General features: G+C 43.2%; 1 protein-coding gene across 1 annotated transcript in view; it reads right to left on the bottom strand.

The window, feature by feature from the left end:
* The window catches only part of ptpra (protein tyrosine phosphatase receptor type A), a 30827-nt gene extending 15052 nt beyond the window's left edge, over window positions 1–15775 (bottom strand). The window contains exons 1-4 of the mRNA XM_085776096.1: window positions 15249–15775; window positions 3638–3684; window positions 3299–3380; window positions 1344–1826 (exon numbers count right to left, since the gene is read on the bottom strand). Of these exons, the coding sequence (XP_085632222.1) occupies window positions 1344–1826; window positions 3299–3380; window positions 3638–3658 (586 nt within the window). The 5' untranslated portion in view covers window positions 3659–3684; window positions 15249–15775. The remainder of the gene's footprint in view (window positions 1–1343; window positions 1827–3298; window positions 3381–3637; window positions 3685–15248) is intronic.
* Window positions 15776–18033: the final 2258 nt, after the last annotated feature.

Consider the following 18033-nt stretch of genomic DNA (forward strand, 5'->3'; position numbering starts at 1 on the left):
TATGGCGGCTTCAGGACACTTGGGTCAGTACAGACGAGCAGTATGGAGGCATCTGGATGTTTCATAGTGTGTGTTTTGGACGATTCAAAAGTCTATCCGCCACAATTATATGAAAATCCAGCCGGCCGGACCCCCCCTGGAACTACAAAAGCGTCTTGATAACTCAGAAAGTTCTCCAAACCCTTCCTTGGCATGAAGGTGAGTAGAAAATTGGTGAATTATTGATTTTGGGTGAAGTATCCCTTTAAGGTGAAAAGTTAGGGGCCTGAACGCAGCAGAAATTCACTGAGGTCAATGGGAACAGGACTGTTCAGTCGTCATCATAGCGTAGAATAACCTCTGTGACACGGCTGTTGACCTGTCAGGTTTAAAAGCATGGACCTGTCACTAAGTTGCCTGCTACACAACCGTCAAAATGAAATGAGAGTGACAGAAAGTCCACAAAGACCCTGGTCCATCCCACAGGATCTAAACTGTGCCTTGATGATGATTTTGCACATCTGAGGCCACCTTGGATCTCTGTCTCCTCTCTGGCACAGATTTGTGTCCCAGTGTCTCTGATGAAAGAAGCTGCACAGTCATAATGACTTCAGACGGAAGCCCGTGTTCGGAAACTTTGAAGATAATGTTTCATGGTGAACGTTTCCTTTGAGAAGTTGTTTTATCACAACCTGGGTCTCATCTTTGTAGTTCTGTCCATCGTTTCTTGGAGTTACACTATCACCATACACACTGGGAACGAATTAACATTACTTCAACTGATAACCAGCCTTAATGCTTTGTATATTTTGGTTTTAAGAAAGACTATGACCATATTGCTGTAATGTATGTGACATATAACCTACTCGCAACCCCACGGTTACCCCATGTTTTGTTCACGAGTGTTCATACGTGTGCAACTGTATAAATATGAATATGTGTATGATTATTTAGTCATATGGGTGTAAGCGAACATGTGCACTCGTGATATCACGTGCACAGACATATATGTACATATGCTTTTTGTTTTTCTTCTCTCCTTTTTTGCTGTTTCTTTTGTGTCTATAAGGGCACAACATGGCCAGCATTTGTATTATTTAGCCACATCATATTGTACCCATACCTACTTTTGTCCGTTACACTGATGCTGTCCATGTTTTGTGCAAAAAACGTGAAAAACAAACAAACACAGGAAGTTGATTGTGCATGGTGTAAACAAGCAACAATTCATCTAAAATCTAACCACTGTCAGGAATGATGGCAAAAAAGAGACCTGAAATCATCCCTCAAGTGTCCTCACACTAAATCTATACCCGAGAGAAGAAAGATAATAAAAAGACAAACACTGATGCATCAACACTCACCATGTGGACTGGAGTCTGAGGTGAACTCCCTTGCAGGTTCTGTGGTGGTCTCCGTCTCTTCACTGAATACATCCCCATCGATAAAACCCTCCGTAGTTAGGGCCTCTGGAGTCGAGTCTGTGGTGCTGTTGTCTCCCTCCGCTGGGGTGGGAGCGGGGTCGCCCTCGGTGCTCGGCGGTCCCTGAGGGCCGTCGGTGGGAGCCGCGGGGGGAGGAGGAGGTACCGGCAGCAGCCTGGAGGTGCCGTTGGGAGCTTGTGCATCGTCGTCACCAGCCGAGCTCGCCGCGGTCGTCGTTGTGGTGGCGGCGGCGGCGGTGGTGGTTGTTGTTGCCGTTGTAGTTGTTGTTACTGTTGTCATCGCCGGGACGACTGCAGGGGCGAGCGCTGTGGGTGGGGCTGGCGGGGCCGGCGTGGGTGCGACTGTAAAGTTGAGGGAGGGTGCGACGGGAGGGTCTGTGGGTTTGGCGGTGACATTGGGAGGACCTGGGGAAAAGAAGATGAAGAGGAAGAAGAAGAGGTCACGTTCTGCTGCTTCTCTCTGTGAACTTCAGAGCAGAGACATAGACTATGTTTACATGCAGTCAATATTCGGGTTAAGGTCAATATTCCGGTTTCTGAAACAATCGGAATAACCCGTTTACATGCGTGAGCAAACAGGGTTATTCCTGTAATTGTAATCAATTGGGATATCCCGATCAAATCAGCGATGCACGGACAACAACATGACACAATGCAACAAGTAGTTCCTGTACTCAAAAGATCCTTGGGAATAGAACATGGGCAGAACACAAGTTAAAGGAGAATTCCGGCCATTTTTGACCCCTAAAATCATTTTCCTGATGGTCACCCAGTGTTGGGGGGAGCAAAAAACGCGACTTAAAGCAGAAGTAAGTGATATATTTGTGTTAATATAAGTCTTAAATAGTTATATCTTCCGACAGCAATCACTTACATAGAGTGTTTGGTCTGAAACACGGGTCTCTCAGTCACTCTGCTCTGCTCTGAGCCGAGGAGAAAACATTTATCGTATCCTACAGTTTTTATCCAATGAGGAGAGAGAACGGCATGAAGGGCTGTGTGTGCAGCCAAGGGATGCCGTGAATGTGGTGACGTAGGGACGAGGACTGTTATGGTGCGTTCAAGGCAGCCCGTAACTCGTGTTTTTCCAACCTGTGAAGTCGTACCAGTTCGATCTGGTACGAGTTCACGGGTCGGAAGTTACGAGTGGCCGTTATAGTGACTTTCACAGGTAAAACAGGTCGGAAAAACACGAGTGGGTTGCCTGGAACACTACAAAATCGTAAGTTGTGACTTGAAGCTGTAATTTACGGTTTCAAAAGCCTGCCTGGAACGCAGCATTAGCCGAAACGACCGGATCGCTTACTTCTGCTTTAAATTGATGAGTCATGAATCATGTACCATAGATATTTGATTGTTTTTTGAGTGTTGTGGTTGAAAGAATTGCCCCCATAGGTTAGCGTTGTCGCTATCCCGAGCGCCGGGAGCCATGGTGTAACTCCGGTTTGCCTGCATCAATTTAAGTCGTGTTTTTTGCTCCCCCCAACACTGGGTGACCATCAGGAAAACGATTTCAGGGGTCAAAAATGGCCGGAATTCTCCTTTAATTTGTGTTCTGCCCATGTTCTATTTCCAAGGAATCTTGGTCTTTTGAGTACGAGAACTACTTGTTGTAAACATGGTGAAACGCAAGATAACACCACACTTTTGGAACGAGGAGGAAACAATCACCTGATAGGGCAATTTAGGGGTCAAAAATGCCCAGAATTCTCCTTTAATTTTCCTTTCGATGGGGATATCCCAATAGGCGTATACATGACATGGTTATTGGTGTTTACATGGCCGTGGGCAACTGGGTTATTACTAATATTCTGGTTATGAAAGGGTTATTGTTGACTGCATGTAAACATAGTCATTTGTTGTGAAATGGTTCGTACTTGTGATGGGGGCATGATCCTGGGCGGAGGCCCCGAGGGCTAGACTGAGCAGCAGGAGCAGGGGACACACACCCATTCTGCCCTACAGGGCAGGAAAAGGACAAAAAGGTATTAGTCAAAAAAAAGAAAGAAGAAAAAAAAGCTCAAATCTCATTGTGATAATGTTTCATTCAGAACAAGAGATTGAGGGTTTAGCTGTTATATAATCCACTGTACATTTTAAAAAATCTTCCATCCTGATCCCTCGTGCTCATTTTTGGAAGGTAATGCTCTTTGACTTGAAATGAAAATGAAATACTTGTACAGTGTATCCCTCTGTGTGTGTTCAATGCTGTTTACCTGAAGAAGCGAGGTTGGCATCAATCACTCATTCGCACAGCGTGGTCCTAGAAGGCAAACAGAAAACATTTAGCACGACTCGGCAGGAGGACTTCATTACATTCATACACAGTGATTCAGTAAAAAAAGCCTGGAACGAGCTTCTCTGGGATCAGTATCGAGACGAACGGTATTAGACGGCGTAGCTCTGAGCCGCGGTGACGCACCAGAGGAGACACGAAGAGACCGCATAAAAAATTCCTAGAAAAGAAATCATGTTTGGACTGGGCAGTAATTTAATATTTCTGTTTGTTGACTTTCAGTAGAATTGTACCTTGTTGATATTCTCAAATCACATTAACGTTATTGATTCCATGGAAATTGTAGCTGAAAACTAACAAAGTCAGTTACAAAAGTTCTTGTTTTACACTTGGATGGTTTCATATGTGCCATTGTTGCCATATATGAACATCTGCTGTTATTGATAATGTGTATTTATTACTGATGAGTGATGACTGATAACTTCATTAGCTGAACAGTTTCTGGTAGAACATTTTAATCTGATGAAAAAATATATTTAAAATCTCTGTTTCCAGCTTCACAAATGCCCAGATTTGCTGCTTCTGTATTTCATTATTATCTTTTATACATTTCTTAACACGTTGCAGCAGAGTTTCATCATAAAAAAAACTGTTAAACCCATCCAACAATGATGTGTTCCTGAGCATTCATCACCTGGAGCATGACCAAAACAAGACTCAGAGTCACATTTAAATTCCTGCAGTGACAGTGAATCAGCACTTAAGAAACTCTCCGCCCAGTGATACGGGGATGAGTGACCGGGGGCCGGAGGATAAACTGACTTGGAGAAAGCCAGACGTCGGCCGAGGGTGGTCCGTCTGTCCGACTGACTGACTGACTGACTGATTGACTGTCAGTCTTTTGTCTAATCCCAGAGGCCAACATAGCTGTTGTCTCCCTGACTGAGCTGTGATAATCCCCGGACGTAATCCCACGGTCCTGACCCTGGAATAATCCAGCCCGTCTGCCTCGATTTAGAGAGATACTTCAGCGCTGCGCCGAGCCAAACGCCGCAGAAACTGTTGCTTTACATCGCGGATTATTGCATCAGTGGGCAGAGGATAAATTGGGCGCTAAAAGCTCTAATAGTGCCAGTTGCCAATCTTTTCTGCTGTTTTGATCCGAGCTCATTCGCTGCAGTGCTTACATTCTGGGTTTTAAGCTCAGCGCTGTTTGGCTCTGACTGCAGCCTGAAATGGGCCATGATGAGCAAGTTATGTGGTCAATGAGGATGCTATTAACCTACAAATCCAATTGTTGCTTTCCCTCACTCTCTCTCTGTGTCACTCATCCGAGCATCCGTTTAACCACCAAACGTCTGTTTCCAAAACACGAATCATGCTCCTGGAAAAATGAAAATCTTCAACCAAATATTTAAAAACATTTCAGTCCAGTCTTTTTTTTTTGTGTTGTTGTTGCTAAGAATAGATTTTGTTTATAATGACAATGTTCTGGCAAAATGTCTTTTGGCTCCTTTTTTAACAGACATTGGAAAGGATGTGTGTCTGTCCTATTTATACATATGTTTATATATTTGACAGGAAGGTGTTGCAACACAAGACGCTGTGTTTACTTCACAGCTTGCCATCTCAATGTATGTATGTGGATTATTATTTCATGATCATTATAGATCTTTCTGCCAAGCCAGTTTGTCAATTTCAACTTCTTTTATTTTGTTTCAGACCAAACCAAAGATACGCAACTAAAAATGATCATTAAAATGGTCAATGATTAATAAAATGAATGAATTTGTGCCACAAAATATGGAGTACATTCACGTTTGATTAAAATGCAGGTTATTTTCTAGTCTAAAAACATTGAGAAATGCACCTCATAGTTCAAAGAGATGTCTTCAAAATATTTTGTCTGAACAGGCTCTCACATTTGGAAATCTGGAACTACGATGTGTTCGACATTTTTTCTTTACCGACTCAATTTAAAGGGATAGTTCACCCTAGAATGATATTTCGCTCATTATCTACTCACCCTCATGTTGACTAAGGGCTGGAAGAATTCTCAGAGTCCACCGTCCCTTCTCTGAGTTACAGGGGGTCTTGGCGTAGCAGTGCATGTCCATATAACGGTTGCAAAGGGACACCAGAGCTCTTCGTAAAAAAACACACACAAAAAAACATCCAAATACCTCCATGATGCTCGTATGTAATGTCCGTCTTGTGCTGAAGCCCCAAATTGCGTAATTGTCCCGAAAAAAATTAAATAAGTCCACATTCCAAGCATGTTTGTAGCGGAAGCTTCTCGAAGCTCCTCTTCCTGGTCCGTCCAAATCTCGCGTGATTTGCGCCGGCGTCAGTGCAGTTACTGCGAATCACGCGAGATTTGGACGGACCAGGAAGAGGAGCTTCGAGAAGCTTCCACTACAAACAAGCTTAAAATATAGACTTATTTAATTTTTTTCGGGACAATTACGCAATTTGGGGCTTCAGCACAAGACGGACATTACATACGAGCAGCATGGAGGTATTTGGATGTTTTTTTGTGTGTGTTTTTTTACGAAGAGCTCTGGTGTCCCTTTGCAACCGTTATATGGACATGCACTGCTACGCCAAGACCCCCTGTAACTCAGAGAAGGGACGGAGGACTCTGAGAATTCTTCCAGCCCTTAGTCAACATGAGGGTGAGTAGATAATGAGCGAAATATCATTCTAGGGTGAACTATCCCTTTAAGTTGTTCCTAGTTCCTAGTATTTCCTAGTTAAAGAAGCAATTGTGTGTATGCAAAATATATATACCAACATCAAGACAAAAAACAGCCTTTGCACTTTTCGCATGCCTCTAAAAACTTCTGTCTGTGTCTTGGTTTGGTCAAACTGTGTTAAGATATTATACCAGATATTTAATTTGGCCAGTGAGTGACAACTGTGTGCAAAATATCATAAATAACGTGCACTATAGCTGATGGACTGAGTCTCCCTGTACCTACACTTCGGCTTTAAACTTTAAATCAAAGTGCTTCCTTCCTATTTTTATAGACTTTAAAATACCCTGTTAACCCAAAAAACCACATTACAGCCCTAAAACCTCTACCTACCTCCACTATCCTCCTCTTCATTACTCATTAAAAAGAGTGACTCAGCTAAAAAAAAAAAAAAAAAGGCCAAGCACGACAATAGGTGCTATTTAGTGCGAGTTGGGCTTATACAGCATCTGGCATGTATTTCAGGCTAAATTCAATGTGATAGACGAACGGACAGATTCACATCAACTTGCATTTTTTCTTGTAACCATTTCTTAATGAAGCATGACTCATTGTTTTCGGCACACCATCCACATCCAGAGAGGCTGGGTGACGTGTCGCTGTGTTGGTGTAAGCGATATAAGCCGGTCCTGTTGCTAACCGTCACTTAGCAGATGCTGCAGGAGCCCGAGAGCGTTTTATCTAGAGACTGTGTCTGTCGACCCAGGAGAACAACTCCCCGGAGATGCATCTTAATGCGTTTTTTTTAGCCTCCTGAGAAGCAACGGTCATCCTGAGTGTGTGTGAATGCATGAGGTTCTTTTCTGAGACGTTATGTGTTGGTAAGAGGACACATTATTAATTTAAGAGGAACTGGCCAAGTGCTTTTATTTGTGCCACTTTTAGGTTTTGTGCCGTTAGTGCTCGCTATTAATAAGATCCTGTGGGTGATGGGTTCGTCTAAATCCACACTCAGATGACAAGAGGATGCAGGAGACGCAGGGAAACTATTAGTGTCCAGTAATTCTATCATTACACAGGAGGTACCATCAGTCTTGTTCGTTGGCCTGACCAGGCAGACTATAATACTGCTCCGCCGACAACGGCTGATGAATATTTTCTTGCTGAACGGTTTTCCATTGCAACACATCTGATGACAGCACGAGAACAAAGACATGGCTCACAGCCTACTTTCACTGATTTCATCTCACATTTCATAAATATTAACTGATAAAGCACTTTTCTTTAATCTGCTTCCTCTCAATCCCGCCTGTGACACACACACACACACACCCACACACACAGCCCCCCGAAATATTAAAAAGTTTCCACCGGCTTCATCATCACGCAACTCCCCACAGAGGAAACATGTATATGCCCATCTATTAGAGAATGAATTCACTCAAAAGGTAGTCATGCATCTCACGCTGTCCTGACTTTGGGGCTAGTGTTGTGCAACCATGTGAATATTTTTCAGACAAGGCAAAGCACTTAGAGCAAGCCCTCTACAGCAAGTCGCCACTGGGGGTTGAGCTGCCCTATGGCGAAGTGCAAAACTGCCACTATGACAAGCAACAAGCTTTAAAAAAAAAAAAAAAAATCAATGGTTTACCTGCACAGGGAATAAGAAACACAAAACACAAGAGATGTGACAGGCATTTGCTTCCTTTTTTGATGGGAATCAAAAATGCTATGGTTTCTTTCTTCCTTTTCCCACCCTTTTTCTTTCTGCTTCAGTGTTATTTCTAGTTGACGTATCAGAACCTGCTGCACTGGCTTAACAGTGCGGCGGGGCTGGGCGCCGTCAGACTAACCTATGACAAACCTTAATACCTGACGATGAGTGCCAACGACAATCTGTCCGCACCGTTGAGTCACATTTAAATTCTCAGAGACTCTTATAGGCTTGTGTGTGTGTGTGTGTGTGTGTCCAGTTAAATATATAACAGGAGGAGACAGGGTAGCTGCCTCTATATTAAACTGTAGTTAACCATACCAACCGCTGGTACCATAGCAATAACACTCTTCCTTCACAGTACATTACCAGTTAACTCTAATCATGTGTTGAACCGACTGTATAGTGACTTCAGCAGCTGACCTTGCAATGGAGGGCGATTCAGATACAGTCCCATCTCTTTTTCTTAGATAAGCATCAGAAGCTTCACTTACATCAGTTACATGCACATGTTATTTTATACATAGTCTATATATACGTTTTTCCATTTGAAGATTCAAGGGTAACTGTAAAAATAGGATGCGATTTAATATGGTCTGATGTTTACAGATGCATTTAATTGGAACAGCGCTCAAATGGGATGAATACCTCATGCGTGGAGAAACGTATGTCCCCACGCATTTACATCAAGACGGAAGCATGCGCACAAACAACACAGCCAGGAAGTAATCAGATTAAAAGGCTTCACAGTTTGTCTTCAGGGCTGATTTATGGGGGAAAAAAATAGAAAAAAGTTTTTGCTATCTCGCTGCAACCAAATGAAATGTCAATTGGTTTCACTCCTGGTGTTAAAAATGGAGCATTTCTTCTCCAGCCTTGTGTTATCTGTTGAACAGAAAGCCTGCTAACTGCAGCGAGCGACGGTCACGGCTGGGTTTGTTCTTGCTCTGTATAGCGTCGGTGAGCTCGGTGTAGTGACACGCGTTCTCCACCAGAGCAGCAGAACAAGAACCGAGCGACACCTGCTGCCGTCGAAGATGGTGAAAGTTGCAACCTGGGACAACAGACCTGCCTGAAGGCCCGGGCGGGAACCACGAGGTCGGACAGGCCAGTAACTGAACTTTCAAAAAAGTACTTGCATATAGCAGTTCATAAATAAATAACAGCGCTGTCCGAATAAATACTTCATACGAACGATGCAAAGAGTGATTGGTGGTGACACAGTTTGTAAACAGAAGAGAGCACTGTGAGCGAGGAACAGTGTTAGACGTGCCTCTCTAGCCTTGAGTTAAAGTGACAGGCTTTGTGTCAAGGCGGCCATATGCACTAGTAGCCGGTCATGTGATGACAAGTCTAGATCACCCAGCCCTTGTTAAGCTCCATGTAAACATAGCTGGAAGCATATAAAGCACGTGATGTTTACTTGTCACACTATGTCACATTCAGATGTTTACTTGTCACACTATGTCACATTCAATGAGAAATTGCATCTCTGATCAAAAGTGGAAATAGAAAAATCTTATTATACCGTTGTATTATACCAGTTAAGGCTGTAGCTGCAAAACCTCTCAGTGTATAAAGTACACATGTGTTTTATTACATATTAAAACAAAGGGAAAAACACTATTCATTTTCAAAAGTCTCATTTTAGCTTATTTTTTTTCAATCATCTGCTGCATTTGATGAAACATGCTCAAAATAAATAAAACCTGAACATCTGGCTGTGATTTTTTTAAACCAAGCATGTTCAGATATACATGTGATTTGATAACAGAAATCTAAAGAGCTCATATTCATTTAAGACAACACAGTGACCCTTAAATGTGTCTGCTATTGTGTGTGAAGCATTGTGCAGAATTTGCTTCATGTACTTGCGACTGCTGAGCCTGACCAACCAGTGGAGACAGTTGCCTCTGTGCCCGTGGCCAACTGCAGGGTTGCAATCACACAGTTGTGAAAGGGCTGGGCTGTTCCCATGCCATTTCATTCACAGAGTGAAAGGAACACTTATAGGTGGGAATATAAAGGAAGTCCAATTACATCTCCATGACGACCAAAAAAGGCCAAGACGCAAGATCAATGCAAGGTAGTCATTTAATATGGAGGGTTCCCACTCAAAATCTGTGGATTTCACGGACGCTTTTGTGTTTTACCTGCAGCTTTAGGTGAGGTAATGGCTTGTCTTTTCCGCCTGCGTGGACGTGAATTAATGACTCGGCTCGAGATGGAGGAAGATTTTTGAAAGGATCTCAAAGGAAAAAAAAGACAACACTTAAGTTTTAGATAAGGATGCTTAAAAGCTGCTGCTACTTCCTCAGTTAATTGGGCGCTGTTTAAACGAGATTAGACCGAAACCCGACGACAAACGTGGCCAAAGAACACAACTCAAAAAAAAAAAAAAATGCAGGAATCCTCTGTTTTAAGTAGTATTATTCACAAAATCAACTTTTCTCATTTCAGTGACTCACAGAAGACACCCCCAGAGGTGGCTGGGTGAGCGAGCTGGGAATCAAACAGACGGCACTAACACTACAGGCTTTCCTTCGCTGACATGAAACCAACAGTGGTGGTCAGGGCAGGGGACTTCACTATTCATGCAGAGAAATATTTCCCTCTGGCTTTCTACAACGCATCCTGCTTCGCTGGTCGCTGCAGCGCTAGATAATGCTTGTCTGTCTGTCTCCATTCATGGCATATTAATACTGTTTCTATGTCTTGAGAGGGGAGACGGGAGAGGAGGGGAGGGGAGGAGGGGGTCTGGGGCAACAGGAATACTGTGAATGCTTCTCTTCACGGGAGACTGAAGTAGGCCTAACTCAGGGCGGCTGGGACTCTTGCTCCGAAACAGACCACAGATTATATGTCCCCAGTGCCACATACAACAGCCACAATCCTCTGGACTTCCCTTTCTGAGGGATACTACTCCCTGCTGGTGCGGTTTGTGTTCCTGTTGGCTTCATTCATGAGCTGGTGAGTTGATGAAAAGACGAAAAGAAGCGTGGGATTACCATTCTGGCTAATCGTACGGGCAAGCGTGACCGCTGTGTCTGTTATTAAGCCTGTAATGATGATTCGGTTCCATCAGGCTGGACGGATCAAGTGGGGGGGGGAAAAAAACTCGCTCGTTTCAATGAGTGAAAGTGGTGAGTCAGTGGAGGCTCTGCTCTGTGTCCGCTCCGTTGTGGGGTTTCTCACAGAGCATGCCAGGGGCCTCTCAAGCTTTCCCACATTGGACACAGAGAGGATGTGGAGGCGCAAAGCATGGCCTCCCCACAGAAGCCACTGTGACCTTGAAGCGTGGTGTGGGGGCCAAGCGGGCAGCTGAAGGGCCACGACGATGAAACCCAACTCACCATCACCTCTGCCATTTGAAACTAATACACTGGAGCAGATTTCTACGTACATCCAGCAGCGTGCGGCCAAGGATGGGCAGAAACTAGGCCTCAATACCCCTCTGATATCGACCAAAGCCGCTCTGTGTCACAGAGAATCTGCCAAACAATGAAAAACCTGGCATCAAACGCCGACGGGGACATTCACAGTCTCGTCTCGTCCTCTCTGCTTATACTTCCTTATACTTCCTGCTTTTAAGTTCTTGTGAAGCACTGGCGGTCTGACAGTATTTTAGAAGTTCGGTTTGCTTAAAATCAAAAATGTAAATCAAATCAAATCAAAAAAGTGTTGTTGGTTGATCCGTTTTATAGTCTTAAATTTGATTTGTAACAATGATCACACTGATGTTTTATTTAAAATCTAAATTTAAAAACTAACCTGTGTCATATACCTGTCAAATATTATATAGAAGAGTACAAATTAATATTTTGTAGGTTAATTAATAGTTATTTCTGAAATATAATGGAGTGAAAGTATAAAATGGCGGTAAATCAAAGTACCTCACACTTGTGCAAACATATTTCAGTACGTTCGATCACTGCTGTTATCGAGCATTTCAAACTATATCCAGCTCTACACACGGAGTGAAAACAGTCCCTACAACACTTTCAATCTTTCTTTGGGTCATTTTGGTTCTGTTGCAGCCAGAAGCCAAAGTGAACGTTGTCATGTCTGAACTGACCATCCCATCCCAGCGCGCCTCGTCCCCTCCTCTTCCTTTGAAAGATAAGAAGCCCATCTAAGATGAAGAGACAATCCTCGGAGGCTTAACTTCACAGCGGTGACATGATACTGCTCCTCCACAGCGCCCCTTTTTTTTTTTATGTCCATTTTCATGTGGGGTTATTGAAAGATTACTCAGGCATGTTGACACGTTCTTTGGACATTTTTTTCTTTAACAGCGGGGCAAGAAAAATCTTGCCGACTCGAAGGCCGATGCCAAGGGCAAATATAAATATTTAGAAATACAGCTCTCAACTGGTTTTGAATCCGAACTGAGTTTGACCTCAACTCTGAAAGGCATTGTTTAAAAGAGCACATCAAAGTTTTTCTGTAGAAGGAAAAACTGGTGGAAAAAACACAACACATCGTGATTGACTGCGGTGTTTTTGCTCATAATTTCTGCTTCTCCGTTAACAAAAAGGAAAAAAATGTGTCTTTTAAGAACACGAAACAAGTGAATGGTGACTACATTAATATAACCATCTCCATTTCCAACACATACTGTATAACAATCAATAGATTTATACTTCTAGTTGTGGTATTACAGGTACAGCTGAGGGTAATACTTCTGCCAAAGCCTGTCCTCTATTCATAACACCAACACCATTACCCCATAAATTAAAGTGGGTGCCCTGTTCAAATAAAAGACTCTAATGAAGGAATAAGGAGGTAGGACCCAGACTTTGACCTGGATCACATGTAAGTTTACATTAAAAGATTAAAAGAAACCACTCACACATCTAAAAACGCCTCCTCGAGTTCAAACTCACACCTTGTCTTTGAAGTCCACTGAGAAGAAATAAACTTTTATCCATATTCATCAAGGTCGTGGTGGCAAACCTGAAAACATCAATCATCCCACATCAAGAGGATGTAAAACAAAGATTTACTCAGTAATCTGAAAGGATTATGTAATTACTACTCCTCATCCACCGACGGCCAGCAGCAGGACACAAGTGGATGATTCCCAGGGAAGTCTTCCCCTTCGGGCAAAGGTATTTGATTTGTGACTCATCACTATTGGTTCATCATTTCCTGTATTGCAAAATGAAATGTCATTAGGGCCGAATGACATGTCACGTGTAGCTGCAATCAGGCTCCATAATGCTTCATAATCCTCTAAATGTAGCTGTGTTTATCCTGTCAAGGGGCTGAATTACAGAGCTCTGGCACAAGTAAAACACGGTGGAACAGGTGGAAACAAAAATACACCTCCCGCCACACCCCACCCAAAACAGCCGACTCATAATATTATGTCAGCACCCTGAAATTGTGAAATTTCACAACATGGAGTTAATTAAAAAAAAAAAAAAGACCCACACCCATCGAAACTTCACTCCACTCCAAGATGTACTTTATTCTTATTTTTAGAAACTAGGCCAATCATGAAAAGTGTGGTGTGAGGATAACTCGAGCACTTCTGCTAAAAACCCTTTCAGGATCCCAAAGACGGAAATAACTACTTTTCCTTAAAATAGGTAGGAGAAGATATGGACAGACAGGAGCGAGCAGGGATGATAACAGCTCTCTGCCTCTCTGTGTTGTGTCGCCTTCTGCAGTTTTATGAGAGAGAGAGGGGGGGGGGGCTGGACGGCTCTTAGGGAACAGAGGTGGACGTGTCCAGGCCTGACAGACAGAAAGGTCAAGGTCGGCCTGTTGGTACACTGCGAAGTTGCAGCTTTGAGTTTTTTTTGCACTTCAGTGGTCCTGACGTGACATGACGACCTCTGAAGTGGAAAGGCACTGAGAGTGAAGAAGCATGTATGATGGATGCACTGGAGTTCAATGAATCAGCCCAAACGTGATGAGTCAAGCTCCAGGCAGACATAGCAGGAAGTTACTACTGATACCGACAAGCCGGGCTCAGCCATGCCTCCTCAGTGTGCAATGCATGATGCTTCTTTCTTTCTTTCTGCTCTGGCTGTTCAATGTTTGACACAACTTCAGCCTGAAGCAGTCGATGTTTTGGGTAAAAAAAAGTGTCGTTCATGTGTTTCTGTAGTTGAATTCCCACTATTTCTCCCCATAAACAAGCCATTACAAAAAAAAAAAGGTAAACCATGTTATGATGAGCTGTGAAATGTAACAAGAGAAAGCAGAGGAATAGCTAGGATGAACACCCTCGAAGATTAAAATGGTATGCTCGGTTACACCCAACCAGAGAAAGAGAGGAGGATATTAATCATTAAAAAAAAAAGACAGAGAGAGAGAGAGAGAGAAAAACTTTGGGAGAGGTTGTGAAGAGGGGGGTGGGGGGGGGGCAAACTCATGAGACTGGATGTCAGAGAGCAGAGGAAGAAACACAAAGCAGCCGCTGTGATTTGACAGACCATACGTGTTAATGTTAGGGCGACCTAATTCCTGTTGTGGGTCGCATGAAGCCCCCACTGCTCCTCCACCCACCCACCCACCCACCCAACAGCAGCAGCAGCAGCAGCAGCAGCAGCAGCCAGCTCCCCCCCTCCCTCCCTCCCTCCCACCCTGAACGTGTAATAACAAAGCGTTGATCAATAAAGTGTACTTTCCAGCGCAGACACGGACCCCCCTGTCTTTGTTCATCCCCCTCCTGCCAGCGCAACAGCATCTGTGTTGGCACAACAAGCCCAGTTACAACCTTTTTTTTTTGTAATGTTGTAGCACTCATCTGAAAGCCCCCTGGTTTTTTTTTTCTTCTTTTTTCTAGAGAGCCCCCTTCTCCCAAAAAAAAAAAAGAAAAAAAGAAAAATCCCTCCCTGCCTCCGAGCTACTTCTGAAATGTTCAAGCAACACAAGGAGGGTTACAGCAGCTGAATCCAGCCCCGCTGCACACAAACCCTGGAGGACAGTGTGTGTGTGTGTGTGTGTGTGTGTGTGTGTGTGTGTGTGTAGGGGGGGGGGGGTTAGTGTAATGTAATGTAATGGAGCCCGTGAGCCTGGGGGGCTGGAGAGGAGAGGGGGTGGAGGGGGACAAAAGTGTTTGTGGATGACACAATGTTACAGCGCGAAGAGGAAACATGCTGCTTGCTATAGCTACAACGACATTGTAACAAGTGTGACTCAACGCAACAAAAACACGAAAAACTCACCACAACTCCTGTAGCACCCGAGGAGGAAGAAAAAAAAAGAAAAAACCCAACAGGAACGAAGAAGAGGAGGAGGTAAAAAAAAGAAAAAAAAAAAATCAAAGCCCAGCAGGAATGTATCCTCTCGTTTGCTTCCACGTTTTCCAACCCCGGCCCCCAGTCTCCACACCCCAGGAACCGAGAGTGTGAGCGCCGCGGCGGGGTGGTGGTGGTGGTGGCGTGGGGAAACTGGGTGATAGCAGAGCAGAGGAGGGAAGCACGATCCGGGACACACAGTCAACACTTCGCAGTCAGTTTTTATCTTGTGAAATCCAAAAAGGCATAAGGAAAAGGGACCCCCTCTCTATCTCTCTCGCTCTCTCTTGAAAAAAAAAAGAAAAAGAAAAGACACACTCCTCACTTCGTCCCTAATGTGCCGCCGTCCCTTCGCAGCCTGGGCCACTTTCTCGGCCTTCCTGGAGATTAAATCCCACGGTTTATCCGCTGTATCCGGGCGCGTCGGCCGACTATTCTAGTCCGCCATGTTGTGTGTCTGTCTGCATAGGAAGAATGGGAAGCGAGCAGCAAATTCCCAGGCCAGGCCCCGTCTCTTCTCCACTCTGTGTCTGCAAAGCCCGCAGCGACACCTGCCGGCCGAGACGAGTGCTAAACACCGGTCACAGCTGCATAAAGCAACACTATGTAGTTTTTTTCTTTTTTCTTACCTTAAAGAGGAACTATGCAGGATTTGTATCTTAACTATAGGCCTACTACAATTTGTACTTTAATTCAACAGCTTTGGAGTAATTGTGATGGTTTAATAAATGGCTTAACTTGTTAAAAGGGAGAACGGAAGCTTCCTCCAACTTTGAAAGATTAACTTTCCAGCTCTCCTCTCTGCAGCACCGCGACACAAACGCGCCCCGTAACCGTTATCTCTTGTTTATGACAGATTAAACACGTAACATCATATATGATAAAGGCCTATAACATTAGCCTATCTACTGCTGTAGGCTACTGGTTGCTTTCTGGGAGGCTTCATTGTAAACAAATGCACATGGCCAGAAGGAGGGTTAGCAAAACAGTGGAAAAGTGACCAGACTTAGCCTACATATTTCCTCTGTAAAATAATGTTTCTAAACTCATTAAGTGGTCGAAAATCGTAGGCTATTGTGCTTCTCCAGGTAGCAGACAGTTGCTTTTCTCAACCAGAGTACCAGTACCACTAATCCTACATAGTGTTGCTTTAATGCTGAGGCCCGGGAACCTCCAAAGGGTCCATTAAAGTGCCCCCAATTCACTTTCACTTGTGCTGTCACACAGTTTTGAGATAGTGTTGAATTGAATTGAATTGAAATCTTTATTGTGCCTGAGGGGCAATTGGATTGACAGCAGCCGTTGTCACAATCAAACACATAAAAACACTAAAGAAAAGTAAAAAATAAAAAATAGTATCAATATAAAAATACAATAGTTTAAGATAATATACAACTACAGCTGGTTGAGATATTTAACAGTTGATGGAACAAATGATCTCAGATATCTGTTGGACCTTAGCCTTCTAGAGAAGGCCAACCTCCTTTCTGATGGCATAAGCCTTAACTGTTTATAAAGAGGATGCTGAGGGTCTGCCAGAATGGCCTTAGCCCTCTGAATGCACCTGACCTGATAGACCTGGCTAAGATCATTTAGGTTTACACCAATGATCTTTCAGCACTGATTAACATCACCTCCAAGCCTGTTTTTATTAACCAGGCTGATTGCCAAACCAACAGATCATAGTGAATGTAAGTATAGACTCAACAAATGATAAGTAAAACATTTTCATGAGTGAGCCCTCAATGTGAAAAGTCCTATAAGCTTCCTTAAATAGAACAATAGTGACTATACAGTACATTAATATTCCCATTTAACCCCAACCCTTCAGGTTAAGATACATACATTATTAACTTTAAATCACTGCTGCTAAATTTAGATCCAGGCAGCTCAAGCAAGGAAATGTACAGTACATGCACCACTTACATGTCAATGCATCATTAATAATGGCACAATGACTTAATAGCAGCTATTACAGTGTCTAAACTGCATAACGGGTAACTTTAATTTAGGAAATTATGATTACAGGGCCTTTACTTGTGCAGGTGTGACTCAATATTGTGAAACATTTAGTTTTATCTAAATGATCTGAGTACTTCTACTACTGAATGAAATTTGTTTTTAGGTTTACGGTCCATTAGTGCGAGGAAATGATTGTAGACCTTGACTTTAGAAAAAGGACTTGAATAAAAAAATAACTTCAGTAAGAGGTGCAAAAATGAGAATGAAAATAATAGTTTAAATCCCATTTTGTCCTTTTTAAAAAGTGATAAGGGGGCAGAATCCTATTATGTACATTTGAAATAAAAACTATGATTATCTGAGCCACAGAAAATAAACTTCTTACATCTAGTTCTAATAACCGACTAATCACATTTTTCAATCACATCAATGTTTTCTGCTTTTCTCCGTCTTCTGTTTGCTGGTTAAACTGCCGTTATGCTTAAATATTAGTAAATGTATAAGAAAATGTAGAGGAAAAATTAGATGCAGCCCAAAACCTTTTGTAGCCTACTAGAGGAAAGGTCTCCTGCAAACATTGTGTATTTCTTCAGTTTCTTGTTACCCACTCATTCTTTACACGGGCTTGGGGACCTGCAGCATCATGCACAAAAGCACCACAGTATTAATATTTTTCTTGGATCCTTCATGTTACACATGTTCGGACAGAGGGATGGCTCTGGGTTGTAGGTAAGTTGCTCATGCTGTGACA

Source organism: Trachurus japonicus, chromosome 5 (genome assembly GCF_045865225.1).
Source record: "Trachurus japonicus isolate A0001 chromosome 5, Traja_1.0".
NCBI lineage: Eukaryota > Metazoa > Chordata > Actinopteri > Carangiformes > Carangidae > Trachurus > Trachurus japonicus.